The sequence below is a fragment of the Photinus pyralis genome, unplaced genomic scaffold (assembly GCF_008802855.1).
Source record: "Photinus pyralis isolate 1611_PpyrPB1 unplaced genomic scaffold, Ppyr1.3 Ppyr1.4_LG1, whole genome shotgun sequence".
Classification (NCBI taxonomy): Eukaryota; Metazoa; Arthropoda; class Insecta; order Coleoptera; family Lampyridae; genus Photinus; species Photinus pyralis.
In genome coordinates this window covers 8,945,159-8,966,474 of record NW_022170249.1, presented here as the reverse complement: position 1 = coordinate 8,966,474, position 21,316 = coordinate 8,945,159, and the positions used below count along the sequence as shown (strand labels likewise).

The following is a 21,316-nucleotide window of genomic DNA, read 5'->3' as shown; positions in this document are numbered from 1 at the left end:
CGGGGCACTTGCCCCCTTTTGCCCCCCCCCCCCTTTATCCGGCACTGGCCCTGAAACATATGTACGAGTACCTATATTTGTTTGCGCTATGATGTGCTTGACGGAAATTAGGTTGGCTTTTGTATTTGTGGACTTAAGTCTTGACCACTTGCCATTTTAAAAATCGCCATTATGTATTTTAGATAAAAAGAGTGTATTCGTTATTATTTGCTGAAACAGTAAAATCATTATAAAATGGAAACATGTAGGTATACGTGTATCCTATTTAAAATGATTTTAAAAGGGGGGCGGGGGGCGACGTATATTTATTTACAGGGAAAGAGAAACGTAATTTTGTATAAGACCTTACTTAGTCATCTTCGTCCTCCGTCGGAACTATGAGTTCCTTAAAGAACGTTTCTAAGTCCAATATTGCTTCCGGGTGTTTAATATCTGCTAAGTTTAACGTGGGTAGCTCTCTTTGGGAACGTTGTAGCTTTAACTGTAATAGTTGTCTCGCGTTGGTGCGCTGTGGGTAGGGGCAATGGTAAAGTATATGCTCGTGGGAGGAATCCTGTGAACCGCCCCTTTGTGGTCTCGTCCTATACTTTTTGCCATTGGGCCAACATAGCATCTCGCGCAGTAGTCTTTATATACGATTTGGGGATTTGTACGGTGACCTCGGTGTTTGTATTGCCATTTCGCGCCGCCATATCCGCAGATTTACTTCCCTCTGACCGCTTATTTTTGCCATCCCATGTTATGTACACTTATGTCCCGGAGTCCCATAGGTTTGTGAGACTTTTATGCGCTTTGTTTGCCTGACCTCTACTGGCTTTAAATGCATTTATATACTGCATCATAAATATTTACATTTTCAACATAATAACTTAATCATAATTAACTTAATTTCGCAGTAACAACCAATCCATGGAAGTTGCTTCTGAAAAGAGAGATTTCCCCGGTAATTTTGGTGCTGGCGGTCGGTTGGAGGTGGGTTCCCTTGACTGTGGTTTCCTAGCAAGGGGGTGGTGGTACAGCCTTAAGCCCGTAAGGGTGGGCAGGCGGAGATCTTCTCTCAACAATTTAACTGCTTCTCCCTGACCCCGGGCGGGCGGTAAACGGCGGGAGTAGATGTAACTCTCCTAATAAACTCGGTAAACGCGGGTAAACGGCGGGGGTAGGGTAAAGGCGTATAAGAGTACGCGGGTGTATAAGAGTACGCACCTTTATTTTGAATATATACTCCCATCTATTTGATATTTTGAGCGGCTCGGCCCATTGTAAATTGCACATTCTAATACAGGCAAAAGCAGATATCTGTATTACCAAAGCTGTTTTTACAATATGGCGATTATAAGTTCCCGCTTGTTCACACTGTAGTTTCTAGGGGTCAGTTTTTAGTGTTTTTGGAGGTAAGTGTTCACTCTGTAGATTGATTAATGCAATTTCTTGCTTCTAAATAACCTTACGTACTATTTTCTTAGCTACAATTAATTGGGTGGCTATTTTTTTCGAGACATTGCTTATAATGCCAAAATTCTGACGTATGTCTAAGAGTACGCAGTTTTGAAAGCATAAGAGCACGCACTGCGTACTCTTATACACGAGAAGGTTTTTATGCTTTCCTATACTGTCTAAATAGCGAAATAGTCTTAATAATTTCCTATTTTTTAGTTTGCTAGTAAACGAGTATGAGCCGATACAAAAGAAAAAGTGACCGAAAGCTGGTTTTTACAGAGGAAAATTTGGAAGATATAAAGCGTAAAATCACTGAAGGCTGTAGTAAGAGAAGTATAGCTAGAGAAATGGGTATAAATGAAGCTACCCTACGAAAACGATTAAAATGTGGCACTATTCCGAAATCGTTAGGGCGATTTCGAAGTGATATTCCTGAAAATATGGAAATTGAATTGGCACAGCAGGTACGAGATTTAGATTCGCGATTTTATGGCATTACTAAGAAGAATCTACAAATAGCAGCATTTAAGTTTGCTCAAGTCAATAACATTCAACATCGATTCAACAAAATCACAAAAATGGCAGGCCCATCTTGGATAAAAGGTTTTTGTCACCGGCATAATATATCACTTCGTCAACCAGAGAAATGTACAATGGGTCGAATCATGGGATTCAATAAAGTTCAGGTGAACAGATTTTATGAAAATCTTAAAATTTTGTACGAAAAGAGGAAATACATAGCAAGTTCAGTTTACAACATGGACGAAACGGGGTTGTCAACAGTGCCGAATAAATTACCTAAGGTATTAAGTAGCAAAGGTAAGAAACTGGTGGGAAAAGTGGCGAGTGCTGACCGAGGACAGCTTGTAACCGCTGTATGTTGTATGAGCGCCACAGGAACGTACATTCCTCCAGCAATGATATTCCCCAGGAAAAGAATGAAAGAGGAGCTCTTTTTAAATGCACCAACGGGTACCTATAAAATGGTGTCTGAATCTGGATTTATTAATACAGAGTTATTTTGCCAGTGGTTGGTTCATTTTAAGAACTGCACCAAACCTAGCGCTGAAAATCCAATACTTTTGATACTTGATAACCATAGTTCACATCGCGATTTACAAGCCATACAATATTGCAGGGAAAATCACATAGATTTGTTATCTTTACCTCCCCATGCAAGCCACAAGATGCAGCCCCTAGACGTTGGCTTCTTTGGCCCTTTGAAAAATTCATACAGCAGAGAATGTGATAAATGGATGACAAATAATCCCGGGAAGGTGATAACACAAATTCAAGTCGCCGGACTATTTAACATTGCTTACACTACCGTTGCAAACATTCAAAAGGCCGAAAATTCATTCAAGGCGACTGGAATCTATCCCTACAATCCAGATAAGTTTGATGATCTTGATTTTGCACCGTCCTTGGTCACAGATTTTCCTACCAGTTCTAATACAAATGAAAATAATGTCACCGAAGCTATGGAACAGAACGTGATAATTAACACAGTTTTATCAAATAACCAGCCTAATGAAGAAATTTCGGAGGCCGAATTATCTATTCCATTGGACATAACACCACCACCAGTCAGCAACGATGTCATGCACGTGACACCATCATTAGATATTATCAATAGTGAAATAGTGTGTGAAGATGGTGTGGTGATACCAAACACTTTGCAAGGAGTGGAAGAAAATTATTTCAATCAATCGATACCAGTTTCAGATATTTTACCTTTGCCGCAAATACAAGATAAGCCAAATCGTTGTAAATCTAGATCTCAGAAATCGGAAATACTATCCAGTACCCCATTCAAAAACGAACTAGAGGAACTGGTTCAAGCAAAAACAACTAAACAAGAAAGGAAAGCAGATAAAATGAAAAGAAAATTAGTAGTTAGTAGTTCAGGATCTGGAACATCACGAAAACAGCAAAAGAAAAAACACAATGACAAAGATGAAAAGGACGTGAGCTGTCCAGGATGTGGGGAACTATATTCCAAGTCTCAAGATGACTGGATTAAATGTTCTGAATGCAACAAATGGTGGGAAGAATCATGTACAACCTATGTAACAGGAAATTTTGTTTGTGCCAGCTGTGAAGAGTGAATAAGTTGATTGTATTTTCTATTTCTATTGTTTCTTTTTTCTATAATCTCTAAATAAACGTTTGTTCTCATTATATTTGATTCTTCATACCACTTTTACATTCAAAAAGTATATGCGTACTCTTTAGCATTGTCATGCGTACTCTTATACAAGTCTATGTATATAAGAGTACGCATATACAGAGTTACAAATAAAGTTAATTATCTCATATTTAAGTAATAACATAGTGTGGTAATAACTAATAATAAATTATGAAACACTCATTTTTACCAAAGACATATTAAATCAATATATCTACATAAAAATGAGGACATTATTTCACTTCAATCACTAAGTGCGTACTCTTATACGTCTTTACCCTAGGTGTAACTCTTGTGAAATGGTAGTGTGGTAGGTGTTGTGGATACGGGTGAAAGTAAAATAAATACAACTAAAATATAATTTATTTTAGAATCAAAAATGAATCTTAAGGATCGCTGAACCGAACTCGACTTATCTTACCAAGTGTGGTGTACCTACTGTCCGAAACTACCGGTTGTACAACACATGTGCAACAAAGTACATTTCGGATGACTCCCAGGAAGTCATGAATTATATGAAAGGTTCTATTTCTTAACTCGTAAATAACACCCTTGTCGGTTAAAGAATAGACCCTTAATATTTAAACTACTTGTCGGTCCAGCGTGTTATGCACATTTGTGCAACGTAATTACTAGAAGTTAATTCCGGAAATTTCGTCCGGTACAGTAGGTATATAAAAAATTCGATGAGATCCTCGTGAATGCCGCCGATAATAAACAGAGGGACAAGAAGATGGATTGCATTAAGATAGAGATAAATCAAGAGAATAATGTCATTTCGGTGTGGAATAACGGGCAAGGTAACGGGTGATCAAAAATGAGGATCTTTTAATTTATTGTGACGAGCTTTCAAAATCTTGTTCTTAACCTCAAATATTGGGAAAATGAGATTATTATTAATTAATAAATAAAAATGCTTAACCTGTATCTTATTTGTCGTATTTCCGGTATTTGTCAGTGGCGCGAAAGATTGTTTGGAAAAGGACCCTACACTTTTAGGTAGGCCTTGGAAAATTAAACAAATGAAACATGATGCATTATAATATAATGGGTGCGTTCACCAGAACCAACTGTTTGCAAACCGTTTGCGCTTTTTATATAAGCATATTTACTGAACGCATTGCTAATTGTCAAACTGTTTGCAAGCGGTCGCCATTTTTTTAATCATAACTCGCTGAAAATCACAAACATGTTGATCGGGCATGCGCATTTGTTCTAAGCGCGCAATTTGCCTGGAAACCACACGTCAAATTTAATTTGAGTGAATTTTGAGAAAACCGTTTTGTATTCTTTTTGTACATTTCAATAAAAATATGGCAACCTTTCTACAGTTTAAATACATCCTGCTATACGAGATGAATTGAATTGTCCTATAGAAAATCAAGATTGGAGTATTAAATGCATATTCACTGGATCCTTGAGTAAATATTTTTTATCCATAAATTGTACCTGCTTTATGAGAAGTTTTTATTTTCAGATTGTTACATTTAATAAATTTAATAAACTCACCACATAAGTATAGTCATTTTAAGGAAAGAGTTAAGATTTGTATAGGTGAAAAACGTATAGTTATAGCACAGATATACGACGTATATCTGTGGTTATAGTGTTGGTGTTGCAAGGCAGGGTTTGATGGCCAGCAATCTACTAGGAGACGAGCAAATTGTTCGTGCCGTTTTGGAGCCTTCATAAACCGCATATGAAGGGGTCAGTACAAGTCCAAATGAAATCGAGAGCACTCAGCCAGTATCAGTTATAGGTTATAGAGATACTTGTGTTAATTATTAGTATACGAATAATGTACCCTAATTAGATTCGAAGAGAAGTTTGGTGTGGAACGATTTCACTACAAAGTTATTACCCGCCGAGTATTTCAAATTTGACATTCGTCAAAAGAAGGCTGAAGTAATACTGTTAAAATATCTTCTTTTTTTGTCTGGCAACTTTGTCGTGGGCAGTGTACGTTCGCAGTTTCTTGCGTTTTTACGGATTAACAGCACCATTTATTGATAGGAAAAAGCTCTATCAAATGACACAAAAAGTAAAAATGACTTTCATAAGAAAAAACGAAGCTGATGATGGTTAACCGGAGACGAAACGTCAGACTAAAAATTTAAAACTGGCATCTTGTATATGGAAAAAAGTGGTCACAATTATGCGCCGTTTATTTTGAAATATCTTTTTAAATAACTTAGGTAACAAATAAAAACGATTTTGTCATTTTTTTTCTGGATATCTCCGAAAGTAGTCGGAATTTTTTCAGTTTCAAAACGACATTTTGTTAAGTATCAAACTACTCAACTTTGCCAACCTCTATTTCTTACAGTTCCCGAGATCCCCATGGTGGCCCTCGAATTTGAATAAGCCTGTATACATGGAATGCTCCCTTCTTCATTCATAATTCAATTATTCGATTTATCTCTTACAACTTTAAAGCGCATTGTGTGCAATGTGCAATTATCCAATTTTTGGTCGTGGTGTAGGTATATGTACTAGTAATTTACTCCAATTTCGCGCATAAACCTATATGCCGATGGTTTAAACAAATATGCATGCCATGCTCGTAGGGCGATTCCTTTAGGAATATTAAAATTACTTCAAGAAAATTAATATGGAAGTTCCTCGACCACTATTTTAAGCAAATCAAAAAATGTAAAATAACTTACCGTTATTGACGTGGGTAAAGTTCTCTTCTGATATTAATTAGTAGAGCTTTTTTTATGACAAAATAGAAGACAATTTGAGCCGTTTCCAAGATATTCTCGATTTTTGAAAAGAACATCCTTTTAGGGGGATGAAAAAATTTATCTTGAACCATACAACTGGCCACCCACCATGATCTTTGGCCATCTCTTGACCTCGTCCAACTTCAACGACGAAGAGGAGAAGGATACCGGATCTATCTAAATGACCCTTATCAATATATAACTTCACATGGGTTGTTCACAATTTACTCTTCAGGTTTCGTTCGTGAACAGCATCGCCACGAGTAAAGGTGGCAAGCACGCCGATCACGTCGTCGACATGATCACAAAGCACGTCGACGAGCTTCTAAAGAAGAAAAATAAGGGCGGCGTCGCCATTAAGCCGGGTCAAATTAAGAATCACATGTGGATTTTTATTAACTGTCTAATCGTCAATCCGTCCTTTGACTCCCAATGCAAGGAAACGATGTCGTTGCAGGTGAATAATTTCGTATCGACATGCGACCTATCAGAAAAATTTTTTGACGCCGTCGCGAAAGGCGGCATCATTGAGACGATTCTCATGTGGGCGAAAATTAAGGTTCTGCATACGCCAGTTATGACAAGTGAGTCCGCTCAGATGTCGCTACTTTTAAAATATAGATACGAATAATTATAGCTCCACCCATTTGTCCCACTCTCAAAGGCAGATATTTTACTGCACAGATATTTCAACGTTACAATTCTCTGCTAATCTTATCTCCTCGTATAAAGAATATTTCCTTAGTTAGCTTTTAGTTTGGCCACACTTATATTTTATATGTAAATTCTTACATTACTTGAACGAAATTAATTATTGGATGTGTATAACGCACAAATATTAAAGAAGCGTATTGTGTATTTAGTGACATTGCTATAAATTAAGATAAAATTTGCTATTCATATGAAAATAAACCAATTTTTCGCTATAAATGATATCTGCTAATTACGGCAATTTTACATAATGTCTTTTTAGATTAATTATCCTCCCGATCGTTTATAATTTATAATTTTATATTGCTGCCTGTCTGTTCGTCTGTCTGTGTGCGCGATAACTTTGTTTAGAAACGTCCGGCCGCATTGAAAATTGGTTATGTTCCTGAGGATAAAAGAAAGGTTGTGACCGTTTTTCAGGCACGTAGGAGGCCAGATCAAAAAGTTGTAGCTCCAAAACTGCACATACCTCCAACAAAAAGGTTTTTTTTTAAATAATACTTGTTAGATAGAACATATGAAGCTCCTTATCTTACCTTTTTACGTTTAAATTTCTCATCAAACCCGAATTATTGGACACTTACAAATGTTTACCATTTTTTACAAACCACTAAAATTAAAAGACAACTACCTAATTGCACAAGAAGTAACCGATAAAAAACAATAAATGATTGCACATTCAGTAACTAAAGAAGGGATTCGTTGCGTGGTGCAAGTTTCTTGATAGGTATATCTGAATTTTATGTAATAACAATGCGCAGGTAAAACTCCACTTTATTATCAGAATCGTCTACAATAAAAAGCGCATTTCCACGTTATCAGTCTTTTTTGCGAAAGAAATAGCACGTGTAACCCAATTGATTTTTTAGTTTCGGGAAAATCCGCCCACATTTTGAAACAAAATGCACCAAGAACAACAAAGGAGAGGAATGTCCTACTACAAAAAAAAAGCAGACGAAATTGAAGGACATTCCGAAATTGGACGGTGCGAACAAGGCGGGCGGGCCAATGGGTCATAGGTAAGGAATTTATATCAGAATTTGAGTAGTAAGAGAATCTGTGATTTTTGTTCATAAACGCCCCCTATTGAGCAGCAGTATAAACGTGTATCTTCCAAAACTGTAAAATTAGCGCTTGTGGATTTATGCATTAGATGGCGCTGCAATAAATTTACACTGTTGTATAAAAAGAACTGGAAGTCAGTATCTGGGAAAATACCATAGTACAGTAGAACCCCACTTATCCGGACAACGGAGTTAATTTACACATTTTTTAAATTTTGATCCTTTTTATACTGCTATGTGCAATGCCAAACGGTCACTGACCCACGAGTCATTTATTATTTTTCCAGGGGGCATTTTCATTCATGTTCGATTGTAGAAAAAGAGAACTAATTTTCTTGTTGGTGTAGTAGCAGTTAAATTGGGATGAGCTCCGCCCGCCCATCCTTACCGGCTTTGGGCTGTAGCCAACTCCCCCAGGTGTAAGGTTTTACCTTTCTGCATTAATAAACATGAAAAAATCAATGGTTTTTCTATAAATGATAAAGATAATAATACATACAGGACGTGTATCATTTTAAAGTGTATATATAGTAGCTGTAACTCGCCCAGCATGCCTTTCCGGGTTTCTGCTTTCATATAGGTTTCAGGTATAGGGCTACTTATTGTGCTTATTGCGTCCCCTGTCCTGGTCGCTTCGTCCGCCACACGCCTTTGCCGCTGACTATATTTGAGGCGTCTGTTGGCTGGAAATAATAGTTTGCTTAGGTGGGCGGACGCGCTCTCTTCGGCTGAGGGATCGAGAAGAGTGGGATGCTAACTGTACCCTAAGCGCCTAGCGTGGTTTCATAGCCAGTTCAAAGTCGGCTTATACGTTAAGCTCGAAGTTAAGCCGGATTTATAGTTCCGTATCCGTAAGAACGTAAGAACGGAACCGTAAAATCTTACGTTAACGAAAATTATACGATTTATAGTTACCGTAGTGGTAAGAGATGAGCATGCGCATTAGTGCGAAACGAATTCTGTCATTGTATGTCATCTGTCAGTAAGAGTAACGTGTATTTCAAAATAATAATAACCAAAAAAGTGTCAATAATTATTGTAAATAAACGAAACGAACGTCAGAATAAACTCAACTGTTTGAATTATCCGAATACTACCGAACACAAGCGCGTTAGCACGATTTACCGTAAGAAATAAGATTTGGGCATTTCCTACGTACCGTAACCGTTCTAAGTGCTTGTTCACAATGGACATAAGCGTAACAAAAACATAACAGATGCATAATTCATAATGTTGAATAGTAGCAAACCAACGTAGGTGTTCACAATGATTACATAATTTTTATTTTTTTGTAAATGTTTGCGTATGTTTTATGTCCTACCGAAAGGGTACATAAAAAATACATAAAGTTGGGTCGGTTTCAACTTTACGTAGGTTTTATGAAAAATCTAGTGGAATTAGGTGTATTTCTGTTGGGTACAAAGATGCAGCACTGCGCTGTTGGTTTGACATTTCAGTTACTACGTCTAACGTCGATGACATCTCTTCTGCCAACATAATCTGGTTATTTTTAAATTGGTACATAGTTTTTGGCGCATTATTTCATAGTTTGGTGTTGTTTGGTCCTTCGTGTGTTGTTCTTTGATTATATCCAACACGGCATGGACAACATATAGACGTCGAATTACTGATTAGTTTGGTGCGATTAAAACCCTAATTGTTTAATAAAGGGGACAAAAGACCTATTAAGGTGATCGAATAATCCTGGTGTATGAAAAAAACCATTCTTCATCATGCAGCTTCATTTCTAGACACGCTTAAATTCTCCCCTTTTCTCTCGGTCTCGATTTATAGGTCTGACCCACCAACGCCGTTTTTGTTTTGTAACAACTTTGTCTCTCTGTCTTCTTAACAGTAAAAGCAATAAAACTGTTGAAATTTCCATCCATCTCAGTGACACACACATATACACCACAAATAATATTGCTATGTTCTTGACGTTTTGCCGAGTTTAAATTTTGGATTTGCGCCTACGCAGATAATAATTATAATCTTACGGTCACTGTGAACACTTTTTCCACCTGCGTAAAATTATGTCTTATGTCAATATTATGTTTTATGTATCTGTTATGTTTTTGTAACGCTTATGTCCATTGTGAACAAGCACTAACGCAACGATAACGCGAATTATAAATGTTCACGCGCAAAAACGTTACGGTACGGTGTTGCGGGTACGGAACTATAAATTCAGCTTTACCACGGGAAGGTGTTTGCCTCCGCTAGTCTTTCACGGTGGGCACAATTAATTGACTATTATAGCTACAACTTTGACACCAATACCAAACCACTTGGATTGTAACATTCACTTTTATAATGACGTATTATTAAGGGCCGGTATTTCCATCTTCGGATAAAGTACTAGATTCGTACCTGCAAAATAACTTATACCGGACGATATCTTCCGTTTATCTATCTGCGGGTATTTACATTAGCGTGCGGAATAAATATGTACAGTGAGTTTTTTTAAAATGCGAACATAGGAGCTTGCATGCAATGTAATTTCCCTATTAGTAGGGGAGCTAACACGAAATCCACTGAACGAGAATGATCAAAATTTTAACCGATGGTGTTCCATTTTGCCCTATCAGAGTATGCTAAAATCGATCGTCTGCCGCCTCAGGTCATACGACTTAAGGCGCTTCGGGTACTTCTTGCGGTACCAATTCTGAAAGGTTGTTTTTCAAAAAAATAAGTTATACACCAAATGAAAACGTTGATAATAGCTCTTAAAAAAATATTTTAAAAAATCGCGCGCATTTGATAACTCCGTAAAAAAACAATTCTTAGTCGGTTTTTCACGAACTTTCTACGGATATAACTAGGTTACGGTTGGACGAGTGAAGCTGATTTTTTTTACAGACTGATGATAAGTACTACTAATGACTTAACGGTGTTTCGTTTTTAAATTTTTTCTCTAATTACAAGATTATCTTATTATCTTAACATTATAAGATATCTTATAATTAGAGAAAAAATTTAAAAAAGAAACACTCTCATATAGTCATTGGCTGTACCTCTCATTAGTCTGTAAAAAAAATCAGCTTCACTCGTCCAACCGTAACCTAGTTATATCCGTAGAAAGTTCGTGAAAAACCGACTAAGAATTGTTTTTTTACGGAGTTATCAAATGCGCGCGATTTTTTAAAATATTTTTTTAAGAGCTATTATCAACGTTTTCATTTGGTGTATAACTTATTTTTCGAAAAACAACCTTTCAGAATTGGTACCGCAAGAAGTACCCGCAGCGCCTTAAGTCATATGACCTGAGGCGGCAGACGATCGATTTTAGCATACTCTGATAGGGCAAAATGGAACTCCATCGGTTAAAATTTTGATCATTCTCGTTCAGTGGATTTCGTGCTAGCTCCCCTACTATATGTTCGATTTTAAAAAAAACACATCAATCTATGAGATGTGCGTGGTTCACATTCCCAAAACGCGCAATTTGTGTGACTATGACTTGTTTCATATTGCTGGTGAAAATCGTCCCAAAATACCATTGGTACTATGTACCTCCAGGCCCTCCGACCTGCAATTTTATATGGAGCGGAGATATGGGGCAGTAGAAGTCTCGAGTCAAGCGCATTTCCGAGAATATACAAAGGCCATTCTTACTAAAGGATATTAGGTGCATATAACACTACTCCTACGAGGAGCTTAAAGGTACTTTCCAACATTCCACTACTTTTCCTTGAAGCTAAAAGAATCTATGACGTACACACCGCGTTGTCGGAGGGTAACGTTGAGAGAGCCCCCAGTCCAAAAGACAAAGTCCACCCTGCTCACAGGTGTCAGTGGGTAGAAAGCGGTATTAATAGCACACAACGAATTTACGTTGACGGTTCGAAAACGATGGAAGGCACTAGAGCGGCCATGGTTGTAGACTCAGGCATGCATATTGCATACCTCCGAAATTAGGGTCGCTGAGCTTCCCAACATATGCCACTACCTACCAGGCGGAATTAGCTAGCGGCCATTAATTTAGCACTTGACTATATCTGCGAAAACCCTCGAGCTAGTAAAATAGTTAGCGACTCCCAGAGCGCGGTAAATAACTATTAGCATTGAATTTATAACTTCAATGCTATTAGTTACTTATCCTGTTTGGGCTTGGTTCCGTTATTTTCCATGTTAGTTTCATAGGGTGCCATAAGTACTTTTGATTCATATTTATTTTATGGCCTCTCGTTTATTTTTATTGATTTAGTCTCATTTTGGTGGTGCCCTGATATTCAATTGCGATTAAACTGAGTTGGCACTCCGAAATAGTTGTGGAGAAGGGTCATTTTTCGCGTCTGCCGTTTCCAAATGTTCGGCCCGGGTGGTACGAATGGGGCTCCTTCGCTGCGACATACCTATTATGGTGGTTCTTTTTTATGTGTTGAGACGTAAGACGCAACCGGAAAGGACATTGAATAAAAGATTTTGTTGCGTCCTAAAATGCTAAGAAGAATTAAATGTATTATGTACGAGTTGGTTTCACGGAACAAATCCAAACTGAAAAACCAGGGGAAAAAACCAACAAGAAAAAAACCTGGCATAACACGCACAACTACAAGAAATAAATCAACTACGGCAACACCAACAATGAATCTTAAAACGTACAATAAAAATCAGGTAATCAAGATGCAATATGGTTAAACAAATTAATGAAAACATGTGACGTCATAGTTATAAAATTGAAAGCATTTTGCTACAAAAAGCACACCAAATGCATCTACGAGTCAATTTAGACAACAAAATTCATGAGATGATAAATTGTACATATGTACCTAATTAACATCAAAATGAGAATGATTCTGTTCCGGCATCGTGTACTATTATATTAAATCCCAAAAAAAGTACAAGTGTATATATCAGCAGTATTCAAGCTAAAGTATATCATCAATCATCATACATACAAACCTGCATACTAAACAAAAGAAAAGTTAATTAGAGGGTCCCCTTTTTCGAAATGCTTACGCACCCATCGTCCGCCAGCGGGCACGAGATGACGAAAAAGAAACACACAGCGTAGAATCGAACTGTGATAGAATAAGTGATTAATCAAAACATGCAGCGCAACAGCACACTCATAAACGTAAACACAAAATTTGCCGACATAACCATATGACTCATCTAACAGTAAAAACGAAGAATTTGAATTAAATTTGGAAAAGACAAATTAGATTCTTATTATTTATTCTACATCCCGAATACAAGATTAAATGGATCATCATACATTGTAATAAATTTAAGACATGAGATTTAAAAATTAAGTCTACGTTAGACTTACACATAGACTACTACAAACGCACAAAAAACTGGTGTGCAGACACTTGCTTTTCAACAAGGCTGGTCGACAAATGGTCGGTGGTCGCTATCCAGGTTGCCTGTAATAATTTTTCACAAGTAAAGTCGGTTTCGACGGTCTCTTGATTTTACTTTCCCTGTAAGGTGTGTTGCTTATCCGTAGGGGCGCGTCGTCACAAATTTAGTGTATAAAATCATTACCATGGTGGGGATACCCGAAAAAATTGATCACTAGTTTTTTTAGATTTACTGGACTAGCAAGGGTATAGTTAGATAATTGTACAGCGATAAATGCTGATAGGTATTCCACGACTTTGTTGATTCATTTCATAATTTGTTTGTCAGAAGGCATCGATACTTTTCAAGCAGCCCACGTATAGCAATATTTTAGAACTCTGCTATTAGAACACTTTCGATCCATCAAGACTCGAACAGTCAACGAAGGTTCCCGATTCAACATTCGTACATCACTGTTAGCAAACAGCTGATGTAGATGTACTACGAAAATGGCGATTGGCAATTTCGTTCCTTCTAAAAACATTAAAATCAGTTAATAAGCTTATCTAACCTAACAGTTAAAACATTAAAGATAAAATTAAGGTAAATGAGAACAGTTTGAGCTATATCATTAAGTGTTGTCGAAAATTGACTTTTCTGTATTCATATCACAGGCGATTAACGTAACTTTGTATGTAGGTATAGATCTAATTAGATTTTAATGATTTTTAAAAACTGAACATGTGTTTATAATCGTCATTTCCACACTTTTTTGTAAAGTAATTTTTTTGGGTACTAGCATAACGTCCTTTCACAAAGTAATTGACACTAATTTAAAGTAATTGACCTTATTGTCTTTAACATATCTTTTGAATGTGAATTGGTGAATTTACGAAACACTTAAAGATTATGCATATGTTAGCACGTAAATCGGTTAATATTGTATTATGTTTTTCAGTGCTAAAATGCCGGGAACAAGTTTGGTAGTGCCGGTTGTCCTATGGGGGAAATATGCACCGACGCATTGTATATCATGCATTTACTTATCAAAGGATCAAAAGACTTTAGCGACCGGCTGTTATGACGGTCAAATATGTTTATGGCAAGTGTGCGATGTTTTAACAAGCTCGTTGTTTGAAGACTGATTGTAGGCAGGTGGATCCCGATTCTATAAAAATGACCCCGCGCTGTCTGCTTGTCGGTCATACGGCGCCCGTGCTGTGTATCTCCAAAGCGTCGATCATTCAAGATAACAATTACATAGTGTCTAGTTCGGAAGCCGGTGAAATGTGCACTTGGGATTTGGTCGACGGAAAATGTAGGGAAGTAGTAAAGTTACCGCAGGTCCATACAAATATGCAAGTAAGTGTTCGGAACAACATAAATATGTTAATTGCTCACCGATCTTTTGTAGGCGTACCATATGTGTAATTGTGAGGACGTTAGACTTTTTTGTAATGGTTATTACCCGGAAGTGTTAATAATGGATCCTTTTAGTCTTGAAATATTATTTGCGCTATCTTCCAAAGTTAATCCAGACTGGATAAGTGCTCTTCATGTAAGTTGTTTATGTGCTAAGTGTGAAAATTAAAGGTAATACTGAATGCATTTTTGTAATTGGCTGCTTTTAATCTTAAAAAATAGGTACTGCAATCATTATATTTCTGTAGGAAGTTAGAGTCATAGAACAACAATCTTAGAATGGAAGCTGGAATATAATGTAAAAATGACATGTCATCTCATGTATGTTCTCAGCAGCTTTTGCGTGAATGGCGCGAAATTTAAATGTTAAAATGTATCTATGCAAGGCTACGTCGCCACTATACTGAATTTCTCTGGATCTGTAACAATAACATTGGATTTGACTAACTGAAATCGAAAACGTAATGAATCCAGCCAGTGAAGTCCAATGTTTGTTAGGGGCCCAGATAAAGTCAGTTTAAGTAAGCAGTCAGGGGCTTCAAAGAGTACAGAGCACTTGTTTTATAAGTAACAACTCCAATTAATCCAAGGAGTTATATTTAATTTAATATGATTATACAAGATACAAGACCAACTTCATGGAATTCTACTGTATAATGCTCTCGAGATCGTTCTAAAAACCAAATATGTAGCAAATTATTACAACCCAATTACTCTTACTTGCTAAATATAATGTGGGAACTGCCAAATGCTTTAAACCTCATCGTGTTCCTGCTTTTAAAGCCCAGTCAAAAAAATTCACACACCAAAAACTGTCTGTAAATTTCTTCCACGGTCAGTAATTTATATTCTTAAACCAATTCTTAAAAACTTCGGGCTCCATTTTTTGGAAACGTTTTCACAATTTGTCACACACCATTTATGTTCGACTTGTATGTGCATAATTCATTGTAATAATGAATTGTAATTATACTTAAAGCAGAATAAGCAGTCAATCACAATTCAACTGTTATCATTGCGCACGCGCACTAAAGTCACTAGATTTAGTAACTTTATCACGCACGCTAACTATGCGCCATCTATTGAATGTGCTCCAATTGTATTTGTACTCAATTGTCATCAGCTAAATTAGGGGATTATGAGATTAATTGGGTTCGTAGAATTTACCACTGCAAATTGTGTACCTATATCTAAACTCTACTGAAATCACTGGAACAGAAATGAAGCTGGACAGGTCAGGTATTGTTGTATACCTATGCTTGGTGCGAGGCTCAAAAGGCAACTGTGGGTTCCAATTTTTCCTTTGGGATCCATCATAACTTGACGCTGTTGTACTGGCTCAGGCTTTGTAATAGGTGGACCGAGGGTTGGATGCATTATTTGACAAGTTTTAACGATCTACTGTTGTGTCTAGCGCCTTTAGTACTGTCTGACTGTCAGTTGGAATGTTGTTACAGTAGCCTCGTTCCTGGATTTTAGTTGTGCATCTAGCATATGACTTTTTGCTATCTGTAGATGTGACCTAAATGTGTCACTAGTTCATGCTGTAGTTTCACATGCTGCCTATTATATGCCTACCATTTGGTGGTGGTTCTATTCAGGTGATCGTTACACGTTAATTTGAAGTCGTGTGTCAGTCCCAGGCACTTTGCTTCATGCTTCCATTGAATGTAGTGTTGAATGGCATCAGGTTTGTGCATGGTGCCATTTTGACTGATTGGTCTGTAAGAGTTGGCTAGGTCAGAGGAAAATTTTGATTTCTTTAACAAATCTTACAAATCAAAACTGAAACGTAGAATTTTATAATCTCTACTCCTTGCTCCACTGATACATTTCCGGCCTCTGCTATAAAGACAATGAATATTGACTTAAAATTTTTCTCCGAAAATTCCAAAGAATTTATTACACAAATTTTAAATCACAACTGAAACCTTGGGCACGAATAGAAAAATCTGACATGAAAACTCCTAGCTGAGTTGCACTTTGGATTCGAATAAATACACAATTAATTGATGGACAATGAGCAGCCTCGTCTTCTCGTTGTTTACAGTATTTAAGGAAACACCACTTCCACCATAAAACAAACTTCTTCAACAAATTTTAAATAACTGGTCAATCACAACCGAACGCGCCAAAACGTCCCCATTTCTCCACATGTAACGCGCAATTTTTTATAACATCTGCATCTCCTTTTCGGTGAAAGAACACGTGCGTTCATTAAATTTCGCGTAACAATAAAACTTCTTATCGGAAACGACCAGATATAGGTAACCTTTTATAAATCACGCAATATCGACCAGGAGTGTCTCACTTCATACACCTTATGTAAAGTGAATAAAGCACAAAAGCGATCAAATTAAAACGTAAACAAAAACTATCAACATTTCTATAAGGAAAAACAAATACGGAAATACAAATTTGAGTAAAATAAACCACCTTTGCAAACATTCGTAAATAACCCACCAGATTTGCACTCAAAAATTAAAATTATACCATCTACAGGGTGTCTTATCTACACAACAGGTAACCTACTGGTTTATCTGACCCTGAACCTATTGGTTATGGTGTAGGAACCATCAATAAAATCCATTATTATTATTATATACAAAATATTATATAAATTATATTTAATAAAAGTTCTAAACTTGAACGTCTTAGAGAGGAACGTCATATACAGGGCCACATTTTGCCCTTTTTGTATCAACCACCTTACACTATCATCTTACACTATACGCTTGAGAGGGAAAGGGTCACCTCTCGCATCTTCCATGGGCCGCCTTTTCGTATCGAACGCTTTTTCTGTATAAACCGCACATGGATCGCCTGTTTTGTACCGAACGCTTTTTCCGTGTGAACCACCGATTAGCCTTCACTGCCTTGCACATCCGAGAGAGGAAGGGCGCCTTCCGCACATTCCATGTGCTGCCTTTTGCATGTAGAAAGCTTTTTCTGTGTGAATCGCCGATTAGCCTCGACCGCCTTGCAATTCGAGAGAGAAAGGGTACTTATCGCATCTTCCATGGGTGGAGCTCTAGTTCTCTTGAGGTAATGAAACGAGTTAAAATGTAATTATGTCATGTTTGGAATTGGTAAATATCTGTAAATAATTTACACATGAATTATGTAAAACATCTAGAGAACTACCTACTTGCTTTTTATATTATCATATACTTAATTCATTGAACTATATACTCTGTAACTGGAACGGCATCGCCCGTAATAAGCCGTTGCCAGGGGCCGTGGCGAATTTTTGTGAGAGAGAGAGATGGGTAGAGGTAGGTATCCCTTACCTTGTTCCACTCATGTGGGCTTATGGGATGGTTTATACTACGTCTTACATTTTCCTTATTTTTGTCTAAAATAAGTTATTAAGAGATTTGCAAGAATGGTCATGAATTATGTTGCATATACGTGCAATCATTTTTATAATAAAAATTCAAATATTCAATTTCATGGGTACGTTTTGATAACATTTTTCAAGCTCGACGCGTGCATTTAATATTTTTGCGCATGACGGCTTTGCACCGCTCAGATTTCTTTACTAATGTACCTCACACTCATTTATACTGTCCTTATGAATGATAATTCTTCTTTCCCACTGTTTAATACTAATTCAATGGGCCGTATGAATAAAAGTAAGCAAATGCTTATACTTGCAAAATTCAAAGTAAATACTCCTAACTGACCCTTCATACTGGTCTGTTTAGCATGGTTTAGCAGCAGTGCACTGCGTCCTGTCCTTCTGCTTAGAAGCGCTGCTAAGTCGCCCAGTGCGAAGGAGCACTTACGAGTATTTACTTTGAATTTTGCAAGTATAAGCATTTGCTTCCTTTTATTCATACGGCCCAATGATTCCACTCGCTAGAGAGCATCATGTGAAGAAAAGCGTTAAAACCACCAAAACCTATAAAGCCGTTTTGACTTACTAATTTGAATATGAAGTTCTTTATTATTTAATTTTTTACTCAACATTATTATTGATACTGCTCACTAATGGGGCGAAAAATACCTATAAGGATTGATTTTTTTATTTATTACCGATTCCTTCGGCCTACAATGAACGTACATTAGGAGGCGTCAAAGTGTAAAGATAAAATATAAAAGCATAGGTACACATATCACACAGGTATATCACAAAAGTTAGAGTAGAAAATATCACGGTTTGCATTTTCTACATCCATATCCATCCACATACCTATGCTTTAATGGTGTAGAAGCAGTTACATTTGAAAAACTGTTTTATTTCCCTACGAAATATTCCGAAGGATTTGCAGGTCTTGAGTTTTTTTGGGGCCAAGTTATAAAGGTGAGTTCCGGAAAATATGGGAGACCTTTTGTAGAAGGTGTAATTCTGACCTCATATAGCTCGGCGTACGTTTAATCTTGGAAGAAAACTGGATTATATAAGTAGCGCAATTAACCCTCTGGGCCAATTAATTATTCTGAAAAAAAGTGCTTTTTTAGATTTACTTTTATCTCGACGCCAAATGTAATATATTAGGTACCTCCTTGCTAATATATTATGTAAAGTGTACGTTACAAACGAACACAACCAATGTTTATAACTTTATTTTACGTTAATAAGTAAATGGAATGTGTCGAGCCACCATGAATGACATTAATTGACATTACACTTGTAACTTCAAAAATCAAGTATGTGAGTGTGTGAGTGAGAAATGGCGCAGTTTACCACATTATTAAGTATATATTTTAAGATATTCCATTAACAAATAGATATTGGCTCTTATAAAAGCATCGGCAAGCATTTATCTTTATCTTTCTAAGGCCCCAACCTCCCAGTTTATGTACTTATCTGTATTTTTAACTAAATACGTGTGATCGGTCCTGCATATGCAATACAAAACAACGTGCCAGACAAGGATGAGAATACCTACGTTATGCTGGTTGCCTAAAATCATTGCGGCACGCGATTTTGGCGCTCGATGCCGTTCCAGTTACACAGTATATAGTTCAATGACTTAATTACACACACATGCATGGCTTTCCATGATCATTTTCTAATATTTTTAACTGACCGACGAACTTGTCAATTACTCGTATTTAAAAAAAAACTTTTAAACAGAAACGGTCACTTGCCGGAACTCTGACGTAAAGATGCTGACTAAAACTATCAACTTAACGGACAAAATGTGTAAAGAAAATTCTTCATGTGATGAATTACGCACGCAATCAAAAATTCACCCGAACAGTCAGGTCGTTAATTTGCACCTCTTATTTAAGCGAGTGACACCTCCACTCTAATTTTCTCATCTCGTTAATAACCGACGAATAATGAACAAGTAACTACGTCGCCAAATCGATGTCCAACTCAGTCGTGCTCATTAATGCAGATGTCGTTTCATTGAGACTGACTAATTAATTTGTTCGATAACAGCTTTTATACGCACATGTGTCCAAATAAGACTTTTTTCTTACGTCGTTGTGAAATAAATGTGTCCTTATTTTTACGTTCCTTGAATTTCATACCCTCATTTAAATACAATAGCAACCCCCAAATTACTTTATACAAATTCACGATTTTATGTTGTATCGGGTGATCCAATAAGACTGTTCCTCGGCCATATCTCGAGAACCGTTCGTCGTATGACTTGGGAGATAAAAAAATTATTGGGTAAATGGGTCATGAAGAATCGCTGGAAAATATTCTCAAGTTCTAAAAATGACCACCATCTATCATTCTCGTAAAAACAAAAACTCAGTTATTTCAAAAACAAAGATGGAATGGGGCGTTCAATTGTTTTTGCAATAACATGCTTTAACTTCTTAACCGTTTGTCTGATTGTAACAAATTTGGTATCGTTGAAAAGAGCATTCCTTGGGCAACAAGAATAGTTAATTTAGTTGAATCCTTCTCCGCTAGGAGGCTAGTTTTGACACTATGATCCAAAATCCTAAAAAAATCAAATGGAATGATATGACTTTTTCTTTATGAAAAAATAGCCAAACAACACCCAAAGAGGCAAGTGAAAACCGTTTTTCAAAATCTCGTTCCTAACCTCAAATATTCGGAAAATGAGATTAATTAATTAAAATGCTTAAATTGTACCTTATTTAACGTATTTCCGGTATTTGTCGATGGCGCGAAAGATTGTTTGGAAAAGGACCCTACACTTTTAGGTAGGTCTTGGAAAATTAAACAAATGCAACACGATGCATTATAAAATAATCACAGCCGTAATTTGTAAATTATTCTACTGTGTTTACATTCAGAAAGTGCTGTTTTTTGAATTTGTAATCTTTTCTAAAATGCCGATGTCTAACCAAAAAGCATTTAATATGCTGGCGACGATGGTTCGTGGTCGATTCGGATAACGCAAACAGAAGATGTGGGCAGCGATGGTCGCATTTTAAAAATACTCAAAATATATCGCCAGCATGTTAAAGGCTTCTTGGAAATGATTACAAATTCAAAAAACTGCACTTTCTGAATGTAAACACAGCAGAATAATTTACAA

The 21,316-nt window shown here is 36.8% G+C and overlaps 2 protein-coding genes across 3 annotated transcripts in view; both read left to right on the top strand.

Moving 5' to 3' along the window:
• The first annotated feature begins 1,673 nt into the window (after window positions 1-1,673).
• On the top strand, window positions 1,674-3,548 carry LOC116171893. Its single transcript, XM_031488964.1, has one exon. It carries the CDS (start codon window positions 1,674-1,676, stop codon window positions 3,546-3,548), a length of 1,875 nt encoding a protein of 624 aa, XP_031344824.1.
• Window positions 3,549-13,873: 10,325 nt separating this feature from the next.
• LOC116171391 (WD repeat-containing protein 7) overlaps window positions 13,874-21,316 on the top strand; it is a 37,287-nt gene continuing 29,844 nt past the window's right edge. For both annotated transcript variants that reach the window (XM_031488214.1, XM_031488207.1), the window contains exons 1-4: window positions 13,874-14,021; window positions 14,377-14,520; window positions 14,570-14,780; window positions 14,833-14,976. In XM_031488214.1, coding sequence (XP_031344074.1) covers window positions 14,384-14,520; window positions 14,570-14,780; window positions 14,833-14,976 — 492 coding nt within the window. In that variant the 5' untranslated portion in view covers window positions 13,874-14,021; window positions 14,377-14,383. The remainder of the gene's footprint in view (window positions 14,022-14,376; window positions 14,521-14,569; window positions 14,781-14,832; window positions 14,977-21,316) is intronic.

Coding starts and splice junctions, on each gene's coding strand:
- LOC116171893 (XM_031488964.1), top strand. CDS start 1,674: ATGAGCCGATACAAAAGAAAAAGTGACCGAAAGCTGGTTTTTACAGAG.